Source organism: Ciona robusta, chromosome 4, assembly GCF_009617815.1.
Source record: "Ciona robusta chromosome 4, ASM961781v2".
Taxonomy (NCBI): domain Eukaryota; kingdom Metazoa; phylum Chordata; class Ascidiacea; order Phlebobranchia; family Cionidae; genus Ciona; species Ciona robusta.
In genome coordinates this window covers 6,092,917-6,117,118 of record NC_143238.1, presented here as the reverse complement: position 1 = coordinate 6,117,118, position 24,202 = coordinate 6,092,917, and the positions used below count along the sequence as shown (strand labels likewise).

At 36.4% G+C, this 24,202-nt stretch overlaps 3 protein-coding genes across 4 annotated transcripts; 1 reads left to right on the top strand and 2 right to left on the bottom strand.

Moving 5' to 3' along the window:
• Window positions 1-239: 239 nt before the first annotated feature.
• LOC149737101 (uncharacterized) lies at window positions 240-11,098 on the bottom strand. The gene is made up of 19 exons (XM_089876270.1): window positions 10,982-11,098; window positions 8,487-9,236; window positions 8,117-8,170; window positions 7,823-7,955; window positions 7,387-7,499; window positions 6,464-6,575; window positions 6,189-6,259; window positions 5,548-5,703; window positions 4,818-4,952; window positions 4,384-4,439; window positions 3,811-4,009; window positions 3,285-3,558; window positions 2,843-3,114; window positions 2,434-2,575; window positions 1,807-2,016; window positions 1,498-1,541; window positions 1,255-1,407; window positions 844-936; window positions 240-447 (listed from the first exon to the last, which is right to left on the bottom strand). Exons 2-19 carry the CDS (start codon window positions 9,231-9,233, stop codon window positions 349-351), a joined length of 3,063 nt encoding a protein of 1,020 aa, XP_089732396.1. The 5' UTR covers window positions 9,234-9,236; window positions 10,982-11,098; the 3' UTR covers window positions 240-348.
• LOC149737100 (kinesin-like protein KIF6) lies at window positions 11,086-17,416 on the top strand. Its single transcript, XM_089876282.1, has 2 exons — window positions 11,086-16,268; window positions 17,115-17,416. The coding sequence occupies exons 1-2, from the start codon at window positions 14,887-14,889 to the stop codon at window positions 17,368-17,370; spliced, it is 1,638 nt and encodes a 545-aa protein (XP_089732408.1). The 5' UTR covers window positions 11,086-14,886; the 3' UTR covers window positions 17,371-17,416.
• On the bottom strand, window positions 16,608-24,151 carry LOC149737099 (uncharacterized). Of its 2 annotated transcripts, XM_089876272.1 has the most exons (16): window positions 23,995-24,151; window positions 23,503-23,627; window positions 23,108-23,228; window positions 22,674-22,898; window positions 22,268-22,359; window positions 21,686-21,735; window positions 21,247-21,384; window positions 20,822-20,910; window positions 20,527-20,588; window positions 19,842-19,989; window positions 19,660-19,773; window positions 19,252-19,376; window positions 18,872-18,982; window positions 18,568-18,625; window positions 18,089-18,141; window positions 16,608-17,837 (listed from the first exon to the last, which is right to left on the bottom strand). In XM_089876272.1, the coding sequence occupies exons 1-16, from the start codon at window positions 24,097-24,099 to the stop codon at window positions 17,408-17,410; spliced, it is 2,046 nt and encodes a 681-aa protein (XP_089732398.1). In that variant the 5' UTR covers window positions 24,100-24,151; the 3' UTR covers window positions 16,608-17,407. The 2 variants fall into 2 exon arrangements, with proteins under 2 accessions (XP_089732398.1, XP_089732399.1); XM_089876273.1 differs by lacking the exon at window positions 16,608-17,837 and having other exon boundaries at window positions 18,079-18,141.
• Window positions 24,152-24,202: the final 51 nt, after the last annotated feature.

The following is a 24,202-nucleotide window of genomic DNA, read 5'->3' as shown; positions in this document are numbered from 1 at the left end:
GCGCCTATGCAATGATGCTGCGTTTCGTTGTATAACGCTACATGCAAAAATTTGTAACGCAGGTAAGCAATGATGATTCAACCTATATACTTTTGGTGCAAAAATAGACTTTCTGATGAGTTTTAATATGAACACAACAACTCATTTATATAGATATACATTTAGGTCTTCCTGCATTTTTAAATATTTCAAGCTGAAATGACGTCATAGATGACTTGTGATATCATAAAACCAATACATTGTTAAAATATTAGGCGAAAATTTTATTTACAGAACTTTTGAACGAATAATCCACTGACAAGTGAATCAACACAAAGTGACAAGTTGACAACTTAGTTGTAGGAAATGTTACTCCTCCCCTTTGACGTCATCAGCCACGCAAGTTAAACTAGAAGCAGCTTCTTCAAGACAAAGACGAAGTTTTTTTGCTACCGCTTGCGCTGCTTTCTGTTGTGAAATATAAATAACCAACTCGGCGCCAAACATAATACAGTATACATTATGCCAGGAGTGCCTGCTGACCAAATGCTATAATGTAAAGTGTATGAATACACCATGTGTATTTGGTGTATAAGTAGACACCCATGTTATAACTCGACAGTGAGCATGAGGTGTATGAACACACCATGTGTGTCTGGTGTATAAAAATACACCCATGTTATAACTAGACAGCGAGCATGAGGTGTATGAACACACCATGTGTGTCTAGTGTATAAGTAGACACCCATGTTATAACTCGACAGTGAGCATAAGGTCTTTGAATATACCAAGTATGTCTAGTGTATAGGAACTAAGAAGACACCAATTTTATAACTCAGTGAGCATAAAGAATACACAACTTACGTTTTTGGTAACTTTAGTAAGAGCTGTTAAATGCTCTTGTGCACTCTCTACGTAAGTTAATGTAATAGAAATGGCTTCTTTTAACTTGGTTACCTGTTTTTAATAGGAAATGTTGTTATATGTTTTATAACATGTGGTTAAAAACTATGTGAAAGTAGTTTAAGGGGCCTCTCTGGCTTGAATCTTAAGCCCTCTTGTAAGCAATGGTGTAGGGCCTCATCCACATATAATAAAACTATATGGACGAACAGTAAGGATCTCGTGCTAGGAAAACAAAATCTCGTAATATAATAATCTATTACAATATCAGATTAAGCCATGCAAGTCTAAGTACGGGCTCTCGTACAGCGAAACTGCGAATGGCTCATTACAATATAATATCAATATCTGGTGCATATGTATAATACTTACATCATCAGTATTTTCATGATTCTCATTCCTATCATCTGAATCATGTGATTGTGATGTTTCATTCATATGATTGTCTGTGTCATGAGCCGTATCATCAGGATCATCATGACTCATGATATGATTATTAGTTGTGTTGTTGGTATCTTGATCAGTCTGGTGATCAAAAATTAGTTTCGTTAGTTTTTGTCTTGGGTTAAATTTGAGTGACCTGTCCATGGTTGCTATCTCAATGCCCAAACATACCGTGCTTAAATTAGTTTCCATCCCTTTTATCTCTTTCAGGTTTTCTGCAAAAAAGAAAAATATTGTAAAAAAAGGATTAATATGTTTTTACTTTTCTTCTATTTGCTCGTCCCATCCGGTGGTAAACAAAGAACAAACAAAGAATTATAAAACTGTATCCTCATGACTCCCACGGACCGTTGTTAATTGTTAAAACATGATCAGGATATTTGGATATTATGGGCCAAAGGAGTCTCGCCTTACCACACCCACTATATCATATATAATGGTCACATAAAACACATTTTTTATGTAAAAAAGCAGCCACACCTGTCACAGCATCAACCACATCATCCTCTTCCTTTTGTGACCCTTCCTCCATTTTGCCAACTTCCACATCTTTTAAATCCTCTGTTGGACTCCCTTCCCTGGATGGTGTTACTCCAACCACCGGAAGATCTTCTTTTTCATCTTCCCGTGCCTCCCCACCATCATTCATCCCAGTTTCTTGAATCTCATTTTCTTGTTCATCCACTCTATCTGTAATGACATGACATGCAAAATGTACTGTAGTAATGACTGACTAAAATAGCTGGCAATATTATCCCCAGCAGATTAAGAATATAGCTGCGCAGACAAGACACACATACAATACAACCACCTGTAGCATAACAATACATTAAAAATTTGTTTGCTTTTTTTTCATTCCACGCATTTGAAAACGTTTGCTGAAAATATGACACTCCTTATCAGCTTTTCCCATGCAAAGGTAATTAAACATATTACAAGCTAGGATTAAAAATCCTTACAACCCTATCGAAATTAGAATGATATTCTGCTCTATAGGGGCTAAGACAAACAAGCAGTGCAAAATGCTAGTGCATCCATTGCTGAAATGAGCCAAGCATTAAATTTGCAATAATGCCCTTTAACCTTAAAATCGAATATAAATCCCACCTTTAGAATCCAACTCTTCTTCTTTCTTCTGCTCCGTGTCGTCCAGTCGCTCCTGGACCTTCTCCTCCTCCCCAGCACCTTCCTCATCATTTACTTCGTCTCTCTTTTCATTTTCATCTTTTTTTTCATTCACTTTATCTTCCTGTAATCAAAACTGATGTTATAAAATCACTCTTTATACCTTGGTTCTCTATATTTACATAATATATAAGAGGGTGGGGGAAGACGAGACACATTTAGCACATAAATCCAGATATCCTAATTGTGTTTTAAACAAGTAACAACGGGCTATGGGAGTCATTAGGATAGGGTTTTATAATTCTTTGAATATTCTTTGTTTACTATCATACCATATACATAATTAAGCTTGGAGAACAGTAAGAAAGATTCCAAGTAAAAACACCCTTACCTGAGCCAGATCTTCTTTATCATCTGTGGATTCATCCTTTTGTTCCTCCTCTTCAGTCCCAGCATCCTGTGATCCCTGATCCTCTGCAACCTCCGGATCAACTTTATCTTCCGCAACATCCACGTTAAGGTTCTCAAGATCAAGGACTCCTCCCTCAAGATCAGAGAGATCACTCTTCTCGATCTTCTTCTTGGATGGCTCGTATCCAACTTCGTCCATAAGAACAAACTCATCATGAAGAGCAAGTTCATCAGCGATCGTGTCCAGGGGATCTACAACAATTTAAATTAAAATATCAACTACAGAAGTTTAAACCAACCTAATTGTTAAATGAATGAATGTAACTTGCTTTATGGCGGGGCAACAACAGTCGTTAAACCATATGAAGCCCACATAAGTGGACACTTAAAAATTTGTTTAAATATTTTAACAAAATTTTTACCAATTTCATCTTTGACTTTCCCTGCCTCCCCATCTTGCTTCTCTTCTTCTTTCATCTTAATCTCCTCTTTTTCTTCTTTTTCAACAATCTTCTCTGACAACTTTCCAGCATCAGAAGACTTCTTCTGCTCCGAGGACTTTTTAGGATCAGATGATTTATTGGCATCGGATGTTGTTTCATTTGGTTTACGATCCGTGGTCCTCTTCCTCTCATTTGATCTTCGAGACTCTCTCTTCCTTCTATCCTTATCAGGAGTTCTTCTTCTCCCAGAGTCCTGAACATGAATGCAAATTTAAAAAAAAAATTTTTTTGGTACTAAAATGCAATTTAGAAAAAAATTATTATCTTTTTAAACCCCAATTTTTATGGACATACTATGTAAATTACTCGAACAATATAAGTTTTTGGTTAAAAACTAAAACTATCTTTAGTGTTGTAAATTTGTAAAAATATAAGGGCATATTCAAACATTCCTAACAAAGACATTATAAATGATTTTTTTTTATAAAAAAAAACTTTTTCTCACCCTCTCTCTTTCTGATCTTCTTTTTTCTTCACTTCTTGGAGCAACTCTCTTCTCTGCAGAATTATTTGAACGCGAATTTTCCAATGATTTTCTACTGCGGTCATCCCGAGTGTCCCGTGCACTTCGTGCAGGTCGGTCCTCACGAGCATCTCGACCGCGATCATCGCGGCCTCTTTTATCTCCAAGCTGCGTTGTACCCCTACACATAGAAATAATAAATGGTAGACAAAAATCAAAAATACACCATGTTTTTAATAACGGTTAACCTGCTAAAATAATATTTACATTATACCTGGTAGCAGAAGTAACAAAATAAATAAAAATTATAGAAAAAATCATTTAAAAAAAAGTTGTTGAATTAGCACTCTTGGCAATGTATAAACTATAAATCAATAGGTTTACAAAAAAAGCACCAGTGCTATTAAAAGGATCATACACACACAAGATAGACCAACACCATTGCATTATTGCGCACCCACGGTACTATAGCTATAAATTGCGTACGATTTTAGCAAAATGCTGCATCAAGCAATCACTTTGATGGAACAATAGAAATTTCAAATATATATTTACTTTCGAACTGGAGAAACGGAGAGAGATCGGTTTCTTTTTGTTGGTCCCCTGTTTTGCTGCAAAACGTGGATAGGTGTGAGATTAAGCATCAATAAATGTGAAAATTATGTATGTGTAATTTTACATTCAGCTTTGTGCCAGTGGTTTAAAAACATAGTGGTTTAAAAACATAGTACTGTGGGGTAAGATGGATACCGCTAGCAATATACCCTAATTTGGTTTTAAACAAGTAACAACACTCTTTCGGAGTTGTGAGGATACGGTTACAAAACTCTGTAAATATTGTTTGTTTACTAGGCTACTGAATGAACTGATAAAAGTAAAACAACATGAACCATCCTACCCCAGCCTACTATACATTTAATCCATAAAATATAGACTTAACTATTTCAAAACAATACAAATTCAACACAAACACAAGATATACAACTTACAGCGTATCTAAGTTTTAAATCTTTATAGTTAGACTTTTGAACCATAACCACACATCCTTTAATAAGAGGAGACTTTGTCATGTATCTTTCCAACATGGCAGCCGCGCAATCCCAATGGTCCATCTCCATGAATGCCTGAGGTTAAATATTAGTTTATGTATTTTACACAATCGTTCCTCTCATGATATACAAACACTTGTGGAACATAAGAGTCATATTCCTACTGTTCTTGGATTACTTAATAAAATTCATTCTAACCCAGTGGTTCTTAACCTTTTCTCTTGCTGCACCCCTTTTTAAAACACCCACCAACTCAGCTACCCCCTTCTAGAATTGCTTAAATATCACAAGTTACATACCCATTGATTTTAACTTATACAAGTAACTGCACCCCCAGGAACAGTTCTCGCCACTGTTTAAAAACTCTCCAACACTGCAGTATTTACTCACATAGTGTGGAACGAGGGTCATATTAACTTTTTGCCCTATTTAAGGGTCATCTAATTTTCTTGTCGTTACACATTCATTTTAACCTGATGATAGCCAGTAATTGCACCCCTCAGGAAGAGTTCACCAACTCCCTGGTTAAGAAACTCTGCTCTAACGCAGTGGGACCTTACTCATTATTTAAATAAGGGTCATATTAACTTCGTGCTCCATTTAGTCGCATTCATTTTAAATCGATGACATCCAATAACCACACTCCCTGGTTAAGAAACTCTGTTCTAACCTGATGATATCCATTAGGGATCTTTGCTCTTATTGTCAAAAGGTTCGTAACTTTCCCGAACGCCTCCGCCAACTGCCGAAGATCGGATTCCATGATCCTGTTTGATTTATATCGGAGGTAGAGAACTCTTCCTTGCATCTTCCGCATCTCGTTTACCTGCGGATGGGAGAAGATGGATGTATGATGATTTGGAAACGACAACATTACAGGTTTGTTACTTATGGGTGTAATTATACAAGCAAATCAGTTGTACATTTTTGTAAACAAAAAAGATATAAAATGGAAACAAAAAACAGGTTTTATTAATATAATCATAGGGTTGCGTTTTATAGCACTTAGTATGAATTGGACTAGTGCTAGTACTAAGTAGTGCTATGCAGGTTCTTTGAGTAAGATGTTTTAATAATATTTAACAAAAAAACTGGGGTGACATTGTTAAAATGCAGGTACACCTTTAGTTATCAAACATAGGGAATCTTATAAATTAATCTGGTGAAAGCAATATATACTTGGGATCTGCTTGTTTGCATAAACACCTAACAGCAGGGTAAAATCTAAGGTGACATTGTTAAAATACAGTTACACTCATAAACGTCAAAGATAGAGAACCTCATTGATTAATAAAAAAGTGAAAATGTCACCTCTTTTAAAACATGAGATATTATATTTCCATCTTGTCTTCGTCCTCTGTTGTTGTTATCCATTTCATTATCTGTGTGAGAGAAACAATCTGTAACTTAGGTGCAAAAACACACAATTTCTGGTCAGTCAATCAGACATGATAGCCATATGTCAGTTTTTAAAGGATAGCCCATAGGGCCATAATCCCATTATGTAAGTTGTTAATAGTCTATATGTAAATTTCAATACGATAACCCATATGTTATTTCTATTGGGATAGCCCATATGTAAGTACCATGATCTCTATGTTCAAATGAAGGTTCTTGTCTATTCATGGCAACACTGCCAGCTTGTAATGCTTTGATTGCTTTCAATTGAGCTTCAAGCATGCTAGGGTCTTGTTGGGCCTGTAGACAAAAAAAAAGATGACATAATATTTTATGTTGCTATGTACAAATGGGAATCGTACATACATATACTTCAATAAAATGAAAGTAATAAAGTGTAACGGCAGTTGTGCATATTTATTGGCCCAACCTCACCCAATAAAACTGTTCAAGCAGGAAATGATTTACAAAGAAGAAAACAATAAAAACATGAAAATTAAGTGAAATAAATTGCAAAATGGGTCTTGTTGAATTTGCTCTACCCATTAATTTGGAGATATTTTCAACCAATATACACCAGTTCAACCATGATGTACTACATTAAAATAAATAAAACGCTCTTTCTAAATAGAAACTAAAGTGGGATGAAAAGGTAAATATTGTCATCCTTTATATGTTGGTTATAATGTTGATATAACACATGTGTTGCCAATGCATATACTATTAACATACATACATAACTCATAGTGTATAATATATATCAGAGAAAATAATTAGTTTGACTTTTGTTTGATACATATTTCGTAGCACCTGATCCTGATATAACGTTACAGGAATCGTCCAACTTTATGAGCACTAGATCAGAACCAGATTCGCGGAATTTATTACAAATAGTTTTACAACAACTGTTAGTCTGTGACCATACATAACTATTGTAAAAAAATGAGACACCTTAAGCACAAAAAATAATATTGTGTTTTAAACAACTAACAAATGTCTATGTAAGTCATTATTATTTTGAACGTTCTTTGTTTACTACCAAATAGAACAGTAAAAGAGAATGAAAAAGTGTCCTGTTTTTCCCCCACCTTACTATTATTCCCACACTTACCAAAACTAATGGGTTAAGAAGAGCAGCTTGAGTGACATTGTATGGTGAAGCATTGTGACCCACTGATGCAGCCAATGTTTCAAGTCCAAGTGAATTTGGTTGCATTGGGTTCCCTGTTTAAACAGTACAATATTTGAGAATAAAAGTTAATATTAAAACATTGCCTGTTACAAATTAATATTAAAATATAATATTAAAACAGTAAATAGGAAATATGGGAATTTAATAATAAACTTATATATTTGCCATACAAAACTGCAAAGGCAACAAACTGGATAAAGAATAGCTTAGAATTAAACTAAATTTATTTTTCCCAGCATTCTGGGTGTTGGTGTTGGGGTAATGGGCTGAATCTGACATAAATCCCAGGTCCTAGACAAAAACCTCACCCATATAAAACAGAGGTAAACTAAACAATTAAACTAAACTATCTTACCAAGCAATCCGCTTGATTTCGGCTTCTCCCATCTCGATTGTTTTCGTGCCGGAGAATCGTTAGCATACGATGAGTCGGGTCTTTTTAACAAACCTCGCCCTTGAGGGCCACCATGTGGTGAAGAATGAGGTTGCTGCAACGAAGATTTAAATTTAGTGTGAAAGAAATCTTTAAGCAACTGTTTGTTTGTATTCGAAACGATTTAAAGATGTCAAAACTTCAGTCAGCAAAAATTGAAAGAAACAAAATACAGATAAGTAAAATCTGGCTAGCAGGATATATTACTCCACTAACCTCCATTCTTGGTCGGCCATATTGTTCCTCTTCCTCATACTGTCTTGTCTGTTGCTGTAATAAAAGGAAACAATGATAAAGAAGCAACATATGTTCACTGTACAGCAGTGGCGCAGTTAGGGGGTGGTTTCATAGCCATATAAACCTTTTTATGGCCAAAATCAACAACCCCCAAATTCTGACTAATGTCAGACCTGTCCTAAGCATTGTGGAGCCTTTTCAAAGCTGCCTGCGCCACTGGTGGTAATGGTATATTACGTGTTAAACTTCCTGTAAAAGCGACAATGATTGCCAAGAAGTCTTGATAAGAATCCAAGGTAGAAATCTTCTTTTAAGACTTTGAGCTGAAAGAAAATATAAAGAATCTCACCTGACCTCCCCGTGACCTCATGTAAGAACCGCTCTCATCATAACCACCACTATGTGGTGCACTAGAGTTGTAAGATTGATCAGGATAATAAGTGTCTGCCTTTCTATAAGAACGATCACCGTAATTCATCTGCTGGTCACGTTTAGGGGAAGGAGCTACTGATTTCACAGTAACTTTTATACCACCTACTTTGTTGCGCAAAGTAGGGTTAGGGCTACTGTCAGAGTATCGGCCAGAATAACCAGCGGGGGCAGCACCGAGAATGCTCTGGGAGTTATAAGAAGAATCGCGGTTATAAGATGTCTGTGGCTGACGAGAACGCATACCGGCAGCAGCCGCTTGTTGTTGTTCTTTGTGTGGATTCTCCTTCTGCTGCTTCAAGTTACCAATCGCACGAGCAAGATTATCGACAGATAACTGGTTATCTGGTAGCTGGCTCAACTTCTGAAGGTCAGAGGGGGAAAGATTTAATGATTTCATCAGTTCTTTCACTTCAGGGGGCACCACAGGACGAGCAGACTTAGGCCCTTCCTGCCATTGGCTTTCTGGCTTTGCTGATTGCTGGTTAGGGTAGTAGCCCTCGCTATAGCTGGAAGAATCATACTGGTTTGAAGAATTCCAGGTCTGTCTGCTGCCACCTTGTGAATAAGTAGGCATTGAAGAACGCACAGATAGAGTGTTGGGCATTGGTGGCGTGCGGTCCGCTACCCCTGGTTGTCGGTATCGCCCATCGCGGTATTGGTCCATTGTCTGTCAAATATAACAAAGAAAATACCCGAGGTTAATTGTGAGAAGCCAGACAAGTGGTTTGAACTTCTGTAAGGATTAAGATAAACCAAAGATTATCCTCAGTGAGATAAATATAACATTGAGCTGGAAAATAAACCAAGCCCTCCCGTAGTTTTGGATACAACGGTGAATTTGTTGTGTAATAAAACGTGAAAGAAATGGTCAACCGCATTTTTATAAAGCGAGCACACAAATTAAACTGAAAAACCAGTGTAGACATGTTGGTTAAGCCAAAAGTAATTGAAAACTTTTTGTAAAGCAGCTTGTAAGGGGAAAAGAGATGAGAAGTTGATATGAAGAGGTATAAGATTCCAAGGTTGTCAAAACATAAGCAAATATATAAAAAGACATAAACATATTGTAAAGTAGCAAAACATTCCATTAAACTTTGCAACATACTTTTACATTACATTTCATTTTTTTTTGAAGACTACAAAGTACATTTCAAACTAACTTCATAGGAATTAAAACAAGTAAAAAACATCAAAGACTGTGAAAATAAGATGCTGTTCCGAACAGTGCAGCCAGAACTATCAAGTTGAAAAGGTCAAAATAACAGAATTTCTAAATTGCCGCCTCGCTCTCATTTATTCTTGCAGGAAATACTGATGAACAGATATAGCTTAGCAAATATTAGTGTAAAACAAACACACTACAAGAGAGGACAAATAAACAAATATTCTATTTTAACAGAATTCAACAGAGCAGTAGTTCACACAAACACGAGACAAAACAAAAAACTGTCTTTATAACAAATAAACCATTTATGAACTTTTAAAACAATAATACTTTCAGGACGCAGCTTCAAGGCTGAAAGAGACACCCACGAGACAACATCAGTTAACAAAGCTTAACCAAAACATTAACTTACCTTGAATTTAAAGACTTTTTAATAATAGCCTGTTTAACAGAAATGAAGCAAAAATTACAACGAGTCCCCTAAAACCATATAGCCCTTTGTCGATAAAACTTAGGTAAAAATAATGGCAAAATAAAAACTGGAGTGCCCTTTTCACAAAGAAAATTAACCAAATTTGAAACAAAGTGCAGTTTACTGAGTTAATGCAACTCTGAATAAAGAATAAACACACATTAACATTAAGATTCAACAATGAAGGGTTAAAGGACATGGATGGATGAATGATTCATCTAGGAAAGTATTCCAGATTAAGAAGAATTGGGCATTTATGGGATTTCCATTAAACTTCCACTGATCTAACATACAGCATTTAATGAAAAGAAAATCTGGTGCTAGTGAAGAGTTCCCCCCCACCTTATGTGCTAACCACTAACTCCTAACTGCTATAACCACTAACTACTAACCCTTATAACCACTAACCCCCTAACCATCAACACGATACTTCACTAGCACCGAAAATCTAGCATACAACATTTAATGGACATGGGCTGCCAATTCCAAACATTGAGTAAATAAATAAACTTCATCCCCGCGTGGTTGGAAAAGGACAGTCTTTATAACAAGGGTGCTATGTTTCATACACCTCGTGTCAGCTTACGAGCTACCACGTATGTAACTTCGTGGGTAGTTGTTTTTTTTCTGTTTGTACAACCTATTTGTGAAATTGTAACCACTGTGTTACAGCAATTGCCATTAAGTGTCTTGCCCAAGGACAAATACACCCACAATGATAGCAGCAAGCCAGCAACGAGCCTTGAAACTATTGTGCTAAATAGGAGTAAAATACCTGGCTTGGTTGGATGTTCCTATTATTATAACATGGAGCTATACAGAGAAGACGGAAAAAATTTTCAGCTAGGAGGCGATGACAAATTCGTTTCTCTATTTTATGGGAAGCAGTTAGTTTCACGGTTTATACACATAAGATATAAACCCCTAACCCCTAACCCCTAACTCCTAACCCCAAACTCGTCAAACAAAAAAAACTTGAAAAAAAAAATATAAAAAAGTATTCTATTGTGCGGGACTCGAACCCGGTAAAAATGAAACAAAGAGAGTTTACGACCGCACGCAAACCGCTACACCACAGACTCGACGACAGTAAACACAACGAAAGAGCGTATATAACCGACCTAATGTGGGAAATATGTTCTTACTAGTGTTTTATGTATTTGGAAAGGTATTTTTATTATTTAATTAATTTGTTTTACACTTATTAACACTTTGTAGTGCTGTTTTGTTTGTATTTTCGTATTTTTTAATTTAAATAATTACCGCCTCTAGCGGAAAAATTTTTCCGTCTTCTTTGTATAGTCCCATGTATTATTATAGTAGCCTATGCTTATAAAGAGGGAAAAGTGCGGCTACCATTTTTCAACACCTTTGGGCATTCTACTAGTGGTGTAGCGACTGCAGTCGGAAAAAAATAGGAGGGGGAGTTTCAATCTACAAAAAATGTTGAAGAGGGTGGGTCACGACCCCTAAAACCCCCCTGGCTGGGCCACTGCACTCTACTAATTAAACAAGAGGAGCAAAACCCCATAGCAAAGCAGTTGTGCGGCAGATCTTTGGTAACCAACAAATAAACTACTTGTATAACTCACACAAAAAATAGTAAAACACAAACGAATGCACACAGTGTAACCATAAAAGGTACAGCAACATATTTGTAATACTAAAACATATGTTTTAAAAATATTAAACTAACAACTAACTTATTTTGTTAAGTAAACTAACCTTAAAACGTCAGTTTTCTTTTAGTTTTTGTCGAAGCAATATCAGATAAAACCAAAGAAATTCTTATGTAAGTTGCTGAAATAATCAATACGCATTAACAGATAACTAATGCAAAACACATGATATTTTTAGAATTTTTATTCCTCCCCGCTTTTTATCTTCTGCGCATGCGTCACTTCAGCAATTAAACAGAAACAGCATTAACGGGATAATTCTATTGGGGGAGTAGTATTATTAAACACAATATATTTATAACTGATGTGTAAAATTTGTGTAACCATTTAAACATTATTTATATTAGTTAAATGTAAATACTGGAATAGTTTTTATATAAGATAAACAAAACGAGTAGATAAAATGGTTGCTCTAGTAACTTTGACGTACATTTAAAAAATATATATTACAGCGGGAGAAGATGGGACACCTTTTCATTCCATTTTCTCTTCCCATTCGGTAGTAAACAAAGAACATGAAAAAAATTGTAAAACCGTGTCCTCACGACTTCGATAAACCGTTGTTAATTGTTTAAATTAAAACACGATTAGGATATTTGGATATTATGTGATAAAGTGTCCCGTCTCCCCTTACCCAATTATTTTTGCAATTATTTACCAACGCTATGTGAAAAGGGTTTGTCCATGACTAAGCAATTGAAAATACGCTTAAATCTGTATACAAAGGATAATACCGTCGTCCAAATATCTTTTGTGCCTCGCTACAACAAAGCAAACGCTAGTGTAGAGTTACCGCAAAACGGGACAATTGTCGTTGTATTTATGTAAGCTCGACTAGTTGATATTAAATATTTGGTCTCAAAGCACTTATGGAAGTTTTTATTTATATTTAAGTTGCCGTAGTTACTTATTCAATGAAGAGGTTCGGCCTGGATAGATAAATTAGGGCGTTCTAGTTCGAAGTGTATTAACACAGTAGGGTGTGGAAAAATGGGGACTCTTTTTAACTCTGTTTTCTCGTCCTATTTAATAGTAAACGAAGAAAATTCAAGGAATTATTAAACTATGACCTCACGACTCCCGTAGACCGTTGTTAATTGTTCAAACCACGATCAGGGTATTTGGATATTACGTTTTAAAGGTGTCCCATCTTTCCCCACCCTACTATATACTTTTAACTTGCGTTGGAAATTATTTTCGAAGCCGTAGCGCGTTGGTAGATATATAGCCTGAAGTAGTATAAGCTATACTCTATGAGGCATATCAGTCGTAGTTTAAAGGGCAGTCGTTGTGAGATGGACATAGCCGATAGCAAATATAACGAGGTATCCTTCACATTAATGTTGTTACATCGGGGTAAAATTGTGTATGTTACTGTGTTGCATATAAACGTTGTATATAATAGGAAGGGGGAAGACCTTAATTTAGCACATATTATCTATATACCTGAACGTATTTTAAACAATTATCAGTAGTATGTGGTAGTTAAAACGATACGGTTTTATAATGCTTATATGGTTATTTGTTTACTACCAAATGGGACGAGAAAATAGAATAAAAGTGTCCCATCTTCCCCCACCCTATATGAATGCATTACGTAACTATACGAACCAATACGCCTCTTCGTCACATTTAACATAAAATATTGCCTAAATCATTGCTTCTTATTTTCCTTGCTGCCCCTTTTTAAATCACCAACCATTTCTCGCACTCGCTTCTAAGATTGCTTATATAGAGTAGACCTAACCAACCTTAACGATTTTTAATAGACTCTAATTTACCAAATTGGATGTAAAACATATTCAATCTAAGGTAGTACGATCGGGTTATTGGCGCAAATGAAAAGGCCCTTCAATTAACTTGAGGGGAATTGAAAGTGAAACAGATTGACGACAAGTATGTAACCACGAGAAAGTAGTAATAAGACAGCTAACAGCACATAGATATAAAATGATCGAGATGTAGCCTCAACGCTTATATACTGACAGGCGAAATACCCAAGTAAATGGAGAATGAAGCAAATAAGTTGCTTAGAAGAACGAACAAAGTAACTGTAATAAATTCCTTGAATATTTTGTTAAGAAGCATAGTTAGGATCTGGTGCTACGAAATGCGTAACAGACAAAAATCAAGTCTAGCAAATTGTATAATTCATGGGATATATATTTCAGTCTATAACGATATAATTTAGGCGAAACATAGATTGAAACATGTTTAAGTGTTTGATTAAACAGGATTAGCAGGTGACGTCACTGCGTAAGGGCCGAAATTACGTAGCTGTACATAATAAAGGGGGTAATTTAATTAAACTATGTGGGTTTTATATTTGTCTTAGTTTAAAAGTCGGTTACGATTGAAACATACACCTGTGTAACTTTCACGTGAATTATTTACAACGTGAGAAACACGACACTACATATATATGGGTTACCCGATATCCTGACATGACAGGAAAAGAATACGTTACCTTACATAGAGATCTCGTATACATCTGCCCTCGATTGACGTTCTATCGGCGTATTGGATTATAACAAGCACCTGAAAAAATGACTTACTTTTAGTTTATATTCGTGTGGCTGGAGCGATATATAGTAGTGGGGGAAGATGGGACACCTTTGGCGCATAATATCCAAATATCCTGATCGTGTTTTAAACAATTAACAACGGTCGATGGGAGCCGTGAGGAAAAAGTTTTACAAAAAATCGTGGAATGTTTGTTTACTACCAAATTAAAGGAGAAAATAGATTGAAAAGGTGTCCCATTTCCCCCACTCTACTTTAGGTATCTTTTCCATGGTTGCCACTCCCATGCCCATACAGTCGAGTTGCTGAAGCTATTGCAGTGTGTGGATAAGCAGACCAGGCATATAGTGTTAAAAATCGCAGATAACAGTTACTTGGTTTGAATTTTACAAACTTTGATTCAACTACCAACAGATTAAATTCATCAAACATGGTTAGTAGAAGTTAACATTTATAAACGTCAACCTACATCTGGAACATGTCAAGTGAAAATATAAACGTTTTTTGTCGCGTCAGACCGGCTATTGATGACGAAACAATCGAATACAAAGCAAGGAACACAAACACCTCGAACTTCGCTGAACTCGAAGTCGAGAATCCGCTGCAGTCTATGACGCGACAATCAAACAATGCGGCTACGTCACACAAATTCGCGTTCACTAGAATTTTTGACCAAGATGCGACGCAGAGTGAAATATACGAAGCGACAGGAAGGCCTCTTGTTGAAAGCGCGTTCCAAGGTTTCAACGCGACTCTCTTTGTTTACGGACAAACGGCCACTGGAAAAACTTACACTGTGAGCGGAAATGACGTAGAAAGGTCAAACCGAAGGTCAGTGGTTGAGAAACGGAAAAAGAGACGGAGGTCAAAAAGTGATATCAGAAAAACACAAAACGGGGGGATTCCAAATGTAAAGCAACAACAACAAAACCAACAAGAACAAAACCAACAAGAACAAAATAACCAAGAAGAAAAACAACAAGAACAAGGCGACTTTTCAGACACACAAAATCCGACAATCGAAAATTCTACGCAAGAAAATGAAGTAAAAATGTCACCAACAAGTTCTCCTTATTTAGAGGTCAAAGAAGACTCAGGGATTATTTCTAGAATTCTGTCAGACGTTTTTAACTCTTCTACAAATGACATAGAACTGGTTTCAGTCACAGTTTCATATCTTGAGATTTATAAAGAAGTTGGATACGACTTGTTGGCTGAAGGAAGAAGTAAAAGTCACCCTGATGAGTTGCCAAGAGTCGCACCGATGAAAGATGCAAGAAACAGACTTAATCTAAGGAATTTATCCGTGCAGACGGTGAACTCGGAGGAGGAAGCCTTGCGGTGGTTTGAACTCGGTAACACCAACCGCAAGGTGGCGGAAACGCACCTGAATGACGCGTCATCGAGGTCGCATTGCGTATTTTCGATTGGTGTAAAATGTAGGCACGGAGACAACAAAACAACGCTCAACGCAAAAGTAAACTTGGTTGACCTTGCTGGGTCAGAACGAGTTGGGAAGTCACATTTACTGAAACAAAATCTACTGACAGAAGCTCGAAATATAAACCTATCCCTCCACCATTTGCAACAGGTTATTATTGCATTAAGCAAAGGTACAATACGTCATATACCATACAGGAACTCGTTGCTCACTCAAGTTTTGAGTGACAGCTTGGGCGGGAATTCACGGACGCTTATGGTTGCGACAATCAGTGCTCAAAAGCGACATCTAGAGGAAAGTGTTTCGACGTGTCAATTCGCACAGAGGGTGGCAGAGATCACAAATAAAGTGAAAGCGAATATTTCCATCGATTCAGATGCGATGATTGCAAGATTGGAAGACGAGATAAAACTTTTAAAGTAAGTTACTTCACTAAGTTTCGAACCTCTTATTATCATGAACAACACATAGGTTACCAACAAAGTTACATACGTGGTAACTTGTAAGCGGGCACGAGGTGTATGAAACCGAACACTGTCTTAGAACGACTGTAGTTGACCACTAGAGGAACAATAATGTTTCAGGTCGCCTTAATCTCCAATACCCCGAAGATACTAATCTGAGTAGCTCGTGAAATTGTTGGTTTGCAAAAAACAATTTCCTCGAAAAGTACAATCTGACTTTTAACGTAAAACCACAACCTCCATTTATCTCAAACAAATACAAACTACAGCCCTGCAAATGGCAGCCATAGGGCTTATGTTATCTTTTATAACGAACAGAAAAACCAGATTTGCAATAGTTCAATTTTTGACTTCATTATTAAATAGAAATAAATGTTTAAAGTCATGATTGCAGTTTAGGCATTTTAAAGGGGGTTAAGAAGTAATGGCACAATCTGTTTTGTTACAAATCGAAAAAACCATAGGACTCCTATAACACTACACAGAAAATGGAGACGTGCTGGAGGGGACCAAATAGATTCAAACATTATATATTGGGTCAAGGGGTGTATTCAAAGGGTATGGGCCCTCCCTTTATGTTATTAAGGCATGAAATACCTGCTTTAAGTGCCACATATTTCGTTTGTGGGTTGCGCATACAAAAATGTTCTAAAATAGAGTTGGACTTCCCTTTGTAAATTCCTGTTTAACCCTATATGGAAGCCAGAGATGCTTGCCTTACATGCAATTTGGTTTCAATCATAGTTTCCCACCTCTTTTTTAAAACTTGAACAGGATCATCTTTTTCATCTCTATCCTTAGGGAGGAGATTGGATCAAAAACGAGCACGGATGCTCCTGCTGTTCATTTGGAGGAAAATGAGCTTGATCAACTTATTCAAGACTTCTTAAATGGGAGGACTGATACTCTGGATGTTGGTTTGGACTTGGATGGGATCCAATATTGCTTCCGGAGGTTGCGGGAGCTGATCCTGAACAAGCAGACGGAGATTCCGCATCCAGGAGCAAGGGATCCGGAGCAGAAGAGGAAGAAGTCAAAAAGTTGTGTCATTTTATAAAAATTGCGATGTTGCAAATTATTATTTTATAAATTTTTTATCTCATCGGGTGGTGTAAGTCATTTGGGGGTCTCGGGGGTGTCCCGTGATAGTTAGGGGGCCCCATGTGTCGTAATCTGGGGTGGTCTTCAGGTGAAAAGGGACGCATGGGGCCGGGGGGGAAATGCCCCATAAATCTAGGTGGGGGTGAGAACCTTCTATTGGGTGGGGGGGACCGCTGGGGGTCGTACCCCGGTCTTGGGTGAAAGTAATCGAAAGTGGGGCTGTATCGGTGTGGCGAGCCTCCCCGCATATGGAAATGAGGTGGCATTCGGGGTCGGGAGGGGTTAAATTGGGGTCCGAACCTAGGCGGTGGAAAGTGGGGTGGTGAGTTGCGATGGTTGGGGTAATGTGGGGGTGAAAAACGTGGGTGAAACGCAGCTTCCATCGGGTGAATCCCCTCATGGTGATCACCCGGGTATGAAGGCCTGGAAAGTTTTTCGACTTTATTTTATATTTATTTAATTTATTTTTCTTAAACTTAATTTTTTATTAAATTTTATTTTCAATTAATTTAATTTTTTATTAAAGTTTCTTTTAATTTATTTTTTTTATTAAACTTAAACTTCATAAAATTTAAAATAACTAAAAAAAGCATAAAATAACAAAAAAATATAAAAGTTAACATAGGGAACATATGGTTATGATAAAACAAATTGCATAGTGAGGTCATAATGACCTGAACTGTGATGAACTTGGTGGAAACAAAGGATCTTTTCTATCTTCATGGAACTGTAAATACATTTCATGTTTATTGTAATAATGGGTTATTTGGGTAATAGGCCAATTTTGGAATAAATCTTAAGACCCATGGCTTGCCATGCTGCAGGACCCCATATAGAATTGAGGGTTATGGGGCGAATAATGAGATGGTGGTTGTCATTGCCTGGCGGGTCAATGTTAAGGGGGTTCTGTTTCATACACCTAGTGCCAGCTTACAAATTACCTTGTACGTAATTTTATTGATAATTGAATGAGTGCAACTTATTTATTCTCGCGTAGCAGGAGGGAGCAACAACAGTGGTTATAACACGGATGTTCTGTTCATACACTTCATGCAAGCTTACGAGTTACCACATATGTGATCATGAGATTTACAGAACCCACCCATACACCATATATATATATATAAATATATATATAAACACCCATTCTTACCTGCAAAGCTTGATGCTGCGGTGAATATCTATGACTGTGGTGAGGAGATGTACTTAACCTGTGATAAAACAAAGTATTTAAAATAAAGAAAAGACAGGGTATGGCGCAAAACAACAGTTGTTAAAATATTCTTACAGTTAAAAACATACTTTTATTCAATTGAAAGAAAAAAGGGCGGTCGCTACACCTAGCAGACAAACAAGCAATTTATGTTCAATTATTACCAAAGAAAACTTTCAATAGAAACAAAAGTGTGCGTAAAGATACGATTCATACACACTGCATGTTTCCTGTTATTAACCACCTGTGGAACTCAGTAGGTGAGTCCGGTCGTTTAGAGTCACTCGAATCACGGCCGCGAGATTTTTTTTTCTTTTTCTCTTTTCCCTTTTTCTTTTTATGTTTCTTGTGAGACCTGTACATTAGTATTATTATTAAAGAAGTGTTGAAATGGTATGCCTGGTATGTTTATCCACACAATGCAATTGCTTTGGCAACTGATCTGTGGGCATGATGGGAGTGGCAACCATGGATAAGTCATTAAAGTTCCCACCCACGAGAATATAAATGACCAAACCAACCAAAAGTAATGGGTAAGTCCTTCAACCCCACCGACAAAGATATAAACGACCAAACCACCCCTGCACCCCATAACATACCCTATAAAATATCCGATACACTTACACTGAGAAACTTCGTTCAGAATCAGATGACCTGCGACCTGAACTACTGCTCTCATAACTTGAACTACGATGGCGTCGTTTCCGTCGTTTATGTTTTCGCTTCTTTTCGCGTTTTGATCGAGATTTCTGTACGAAAATTAATATACCTCAGTAAGTTATTGTTGTAAGGTGGAATTTCAAGTCCAATATTGCAGGATTTTAGTCATAAGAACATAATGTGCCTAAACCATGTTCCAGGCCCCACGAAACGCAATGCTGAAGGACCTTACCCACATAGAATGGAAACACTATATTAAAGTAGTAAACCTGCTGTAAATATATCTGTTATAACATAATACAACGTATATACCATATGTATTGTATGAAGTAGAAATGGTGAAATGCTCTTTAATAAAACATCACAACTTACATGAGATTTACTTTTTCCAACTTTTTCCTCTTTTTCCTCCTCCTCCTCCTCCTCCTCCTCCTCTTGCTCCTGCTCTCCCTCCTCCCCAGGAGAAGCAACTTCCTCTTCTTGGACCTTCAAAGTTAAATGATCTGTCATTGTTACTGTACAAATATATAAACTATATCAACAAAGAAACATACAATGTCTTCTTCTTGTTCCTCTTCAATTATTTCCTCTTCTTCTTCTTGTTCATATTCTTCCTGTAGTTCTTCTTGTTCTTGATCTTCCTGTTCTTCTTCCTGTACTTCTTCTTGATCTTCTTCTTGTTGGACTAATTCAGTCTCTTCTCTGCAACCAACGATAAATAAACAATCACCCAAACGACAAACATCTGCCCGCTATAAAGATCATGTTTTTGGAAAGTTACAAGCTTAAACATCTGGTCAGGTTCATAAGGTAGCAGAGTGGGTGTTTGGATAATAAACCGACTCTGGTTTAAATTTCTGGGTGTTAATAATGAGCCAACAAAAGTTTAAAAATAGAGTTGAATCCTGGATTCACCCCTGATATGATGCATTATGTATTCAAACCACAAACACTAAACCTTTGGTGGGAGGGTAGGCAGACCAACCCTGGAATTTTATGCACTGCATTAATCAGTTAACAGTTTTTTAGATTTGTTACACAGAATTGGGCGTCTAACCCCCTGCATCCTCTGTGTTTAGAAGAGTTGGCGCCTACATATAAAAAAAAAATTAAAGACATACATTCTATTCTGTATGGGTGAGGCCCCCTGGGATTTAGGCAAAATTTACTACAAACAAACACACAAGCAAGATTTACAAAAAATTTACCCAAAACACACAGGTTCATTCCACCACTTACATTTCCTGTGATGAATCAACCTCTTGTAGTTCCTCCACTTCTTCAACTTCCTCAATTTCCTCCTGCAACAAAGATTTCATAAACCTTATGCTCGCCAATAAACAGTATTTTCCGGAAGAAATTTTTCAACGTAAACAAATAGATTTTCAACATAAACAAAAATTTGTTTTCAAAGTAAACAAAAACTTAAGCAACTCCGCAGCAAGCATGAGGTGGTAAAGTGACTTTGTGTTTGTTAATGCATGGATAAGTCTTATAGTTGACATATAATGAAACAACGAGCAAACTTTGTTACCTCAGTGTTATCCATTGTTTCATGCACACTATCTCGGGAATCCCCTGAATAGGGAGAAATAACTTGCGACGGAGTCTTTGGTTCGTAACCTGGAATTAAAACAAAGTATTTCATTATCTCGGGGAAGTAGTTGGCAACCCTGCCTCTAGTCCAGAGGTAACAGGTTCAAGATGCTGCTACCACTGTGGGAATATTGCGTATGTACACTTGGGCAGGACACTTAACAACAGTTGTTTCAACCCAGTGATCAAATGGTTGTCTAAATTGCCAGCCGAACAGAAACAAAGATAAATCACCTACAAAGTTACATACGTGGTAACTGTTAAGTGGGCATAAAGTGTATGAAACAGAACGCCCGTGTTATAACATGTCGCGGCCTCTGCTACACAAGGTAAATAAGTTACATTCATTCAAATTAAACTCACTCTCAATTTCAACATTCGTTTCATCAACTTCATCTTTACTTTGATTGACAGGTTGTGTTTGATTGACAGGTTCAGTTTGATCCGACTCATCATCAGTAAAAGCTTCAATCTGGGCCGGATCAATAGAAGGGGAGTTGCCTGGATAGAACAAGTTCTTTGATTAAGATGGCACAGACCCAATTAATCAAAACAATGAAAAGGCAATTAGCAACACAATGGCAGTTTAGTAGAAAAGTTTCAATTAAAAAGCGTGGTTGCTAAACATGACAAAAACAATAACAAAGTTCTGGTCAAAATCAACTTATATATAAACATCTGTGAAAAGTGGGGCAACTAATTTAAGGTTATTGTTTTGTTGACACTTCATAAAACTAGCTATCAATGTGTTGGTTAAATTCAAAAATACTAAAATCTCGGTCAAACACAAAACAACACGAACCTGTTTTTTCTTCCTCAGCAACAACATTTGAAGTTTCTTCTTCTTCAGGTCTAATACAATAAACTACATTAAACTTATTTATTGAATCAGTAACTACTAATAAATAATAGGAAAAATTGGCCTAAAATTCAAACTTACTGGCCCGATATGACATCGACCATTTAGCAGATGCAAATTTAAACAGAATGAAGTGAAAACTTTGTGAAAATTTTAACTGTATGTGTCTTACTGTAAGTATCAACAAATGGACCAAAATTTTAACATATAAAACTGTTTAAAATTAACATAGCCCATATGTATGACAACTTACATGTGTTTTAAATTAGCATAGGTATATCGTATAATGACTTACATTACACTGCGAGTGAGTGTGTGCGATATAAAACAGAAAAATGAGAAACTTGAATAAGAAAGATTAATACTTGTATTCTCACCAAAAGTTTGATAGTCATTTCACCCTGATAATGACACTCTAAATAGGATGTCAGCCAGCAAAATTCGGAAAAGCCAAAATACAAGTATAATATGCCTAGCATCAAGTATATTACTATATATTATACGGAATATTAATATCCAACTTACGCAACAAGATTTTGTAGATTGCTTGCCATCAGGGTTTGGAGTAGATTACGTAAAGTATTCGCTGCTCCTTCAGGTATTGCTGGTGCAGTGGGCTAGAATGGGTAATATTAAGAATAATGTAATTGCTAACTTAACACAATTTATTAAAAAAAAATTATTAAAAAAAAGATTATTGTTTAAAACATTGTAACATATATTCTGTTAAATGCTACAGTAATTACACTATTATATTAATAAATGTTAAAAGCTAATTTTTGAGCTAGATTCAAAAAAGTTATGACAGCCTGCTCACAAGCTACCTGACAACTTTTCCAATCTGTCATCTCCACGGTTGCATTTTAAGCTTAACTTAGAGGTTAAGCATAACTTAAAATGGCTTAAAAGTTATAACTTAATGCATATTTACACTTGAAGATTCAGGAGAATTGCCTTCTTCTTCTTTTTTCTCTATCTCTTCTTTCCCTTCCTCCTCACTTCTCTCCTCTTCCTTTGGATCAGGAGGCTGCTCCACATTCTCAACATCTTCAACCACTCCTGGATTAAACTCCTCTTCCTCCTGTGGAGGAAGTTGTTCTTCTTCTTCTTTAATATTTTCATCCATAATCGTTTCTTCAGGATCTTCTTTTTTTATCTTAATATGAAATTGTTTATTTTTCATTATTTACATAAAATGTGGTAAATTGGGGTAAATTGGTCATTTTTTTATTCTTGTTTATTGACCTAATTGGTACTTATATATTGTAGGTTAGAATAAGATGGTTCCTGTTCTTTTTTACAATGCGACAATACTTTACTTTTCCTATATTACACAGTTGTAATATTCCATATAACACACACTACCTGGACCAAATCCTTATTATCTTGCATGAACTCCACAATCTTTGGGAGAAACTCCGAATACATCTTTGAATCCACAACTTGGTGTAGAATGTATTCAACACCTGTGTTCAACATTCCAGATCTGTGAAAGATAGAAATACATAAAAATAATTGAATAAATGTAACTTGCTTTATCGCCTACTGGCTGGAAAATGACAGTCGATATAACATGGGTGTTCTGTTTCATACACATCGTGTCAGATTAGGAGTTGCCACCTATATAACTTATTTATCCTTGCATGGCGGGCAACAACACTCATTATAGCATAAGTGTTCTGTTTTATACATCTTGTGCCTGCTTACAAGTTGCCACATATGTGAGTGTTTGTATGATTGGTATTTTTAAAAGTACTTACTGCATGACTGACATTCGAACTTTAGATCGAAGTTGATTTTTATTTAGTGTTGGTGTCCAAACCTCAGCAGATAAAAGGGATGTGACGTAATTTTCAATACGAAGCTTCAAGTTTTGAAATGCTGGCTGCAAATAAAGAAATATCTATTTAACTGAAGATAGTTCAATAAATGCAAAAATTATGCCAAAGTTGAAGGCAATAAACAAATATTTATTTAAATAAAGATATTTCAATAAACCAACGTAATACACAAGTGAAATTATTCTAAAATTACAGGCAGTAAATAGTGCCACTACATAATAAACTGTCTTAGGACTCTTAACTTATCGGTTTTGATATTTACAAATATCATACTCCATACTGGCTGTTAAGATATTGTGCGAGTGTTATTTACTATATGGCGAACATACATGATGTACATACACCTCATGTTCACTGCTGAAATACCAGATATTCGCCAAAGGTTTTAAAACAACACAATAAATGCATTACCCTTGTGTCTATGTCCGCCAAGCAATCTCGTCGCATTTCGTCAAAAATTCCATTTGTTTTAAGTCGTTCAACTATTCGATCAACAACCTCTACGTTTAGCTCCATGGCGGGCGGCTTATTTGTAATCAAAAGCACTTTACCAACTCATATTTCCATCTCAAAATTTGATTTTAATCTCAAAACTGACTGCAACTCGCCATGGGGGTTC

Coding starts and splice junctions, on each gene's coding strand:
- LOC149737099 (XM_089876272.1), bottom strand. CDS start 24,099: ATGGAGCTAAACGTAGAGGTTGTTGATCGAATAGTTGAACGACTTAAA. Junction 18,983..19,251: donor TCTGAACGAAGTTTCTCAGT/GTAAGTGTATCG, acceptor ACTAATGTACAG/GTCTCACAAGAAACATAAAA. Junction 18,626..18,871: donor TCACCTACTGAGTTCCACAG/GTGGTTAATAAC, acceptor GTTTTATCACAG/GTTAAGTACATCTCCTCACC.
- LOC149737100 (XM_089876282.1), top strand. CDS start 14,887: ATGTCAAGTGAAAATATAAACGTTTTTTGTCGCGTCAGACCGGCTATT. Junction 16,269..17,114: donor GACGAGATAAAACTTTTAAA/GTAAGTTACTTC, acceptor CTCTATCCTTAG/GGAGGAGATTGGATCAAAAA.
- LOC149737101 (XM_089876270.1), bottom strand. CDS start 9,233: ATGGACCAATACCGCGATGGGCGATACCGACAACCAGGGGTAGCGGAC. Junction 6,576..7,386: donor TTCTTAACCCATTAGTTTTG/GTAAGTGTGGGA, acceptor TTTTGTCTACAG/GCCCAACAAGACCCTAGCAT. Junction 3,115..3,284: donor GAAAGTCAAAGATGAAATTG/GTAAAAATTTTG, acceptor AAATTGTTGTAG/ATCCCCTGGACACGATCGCT.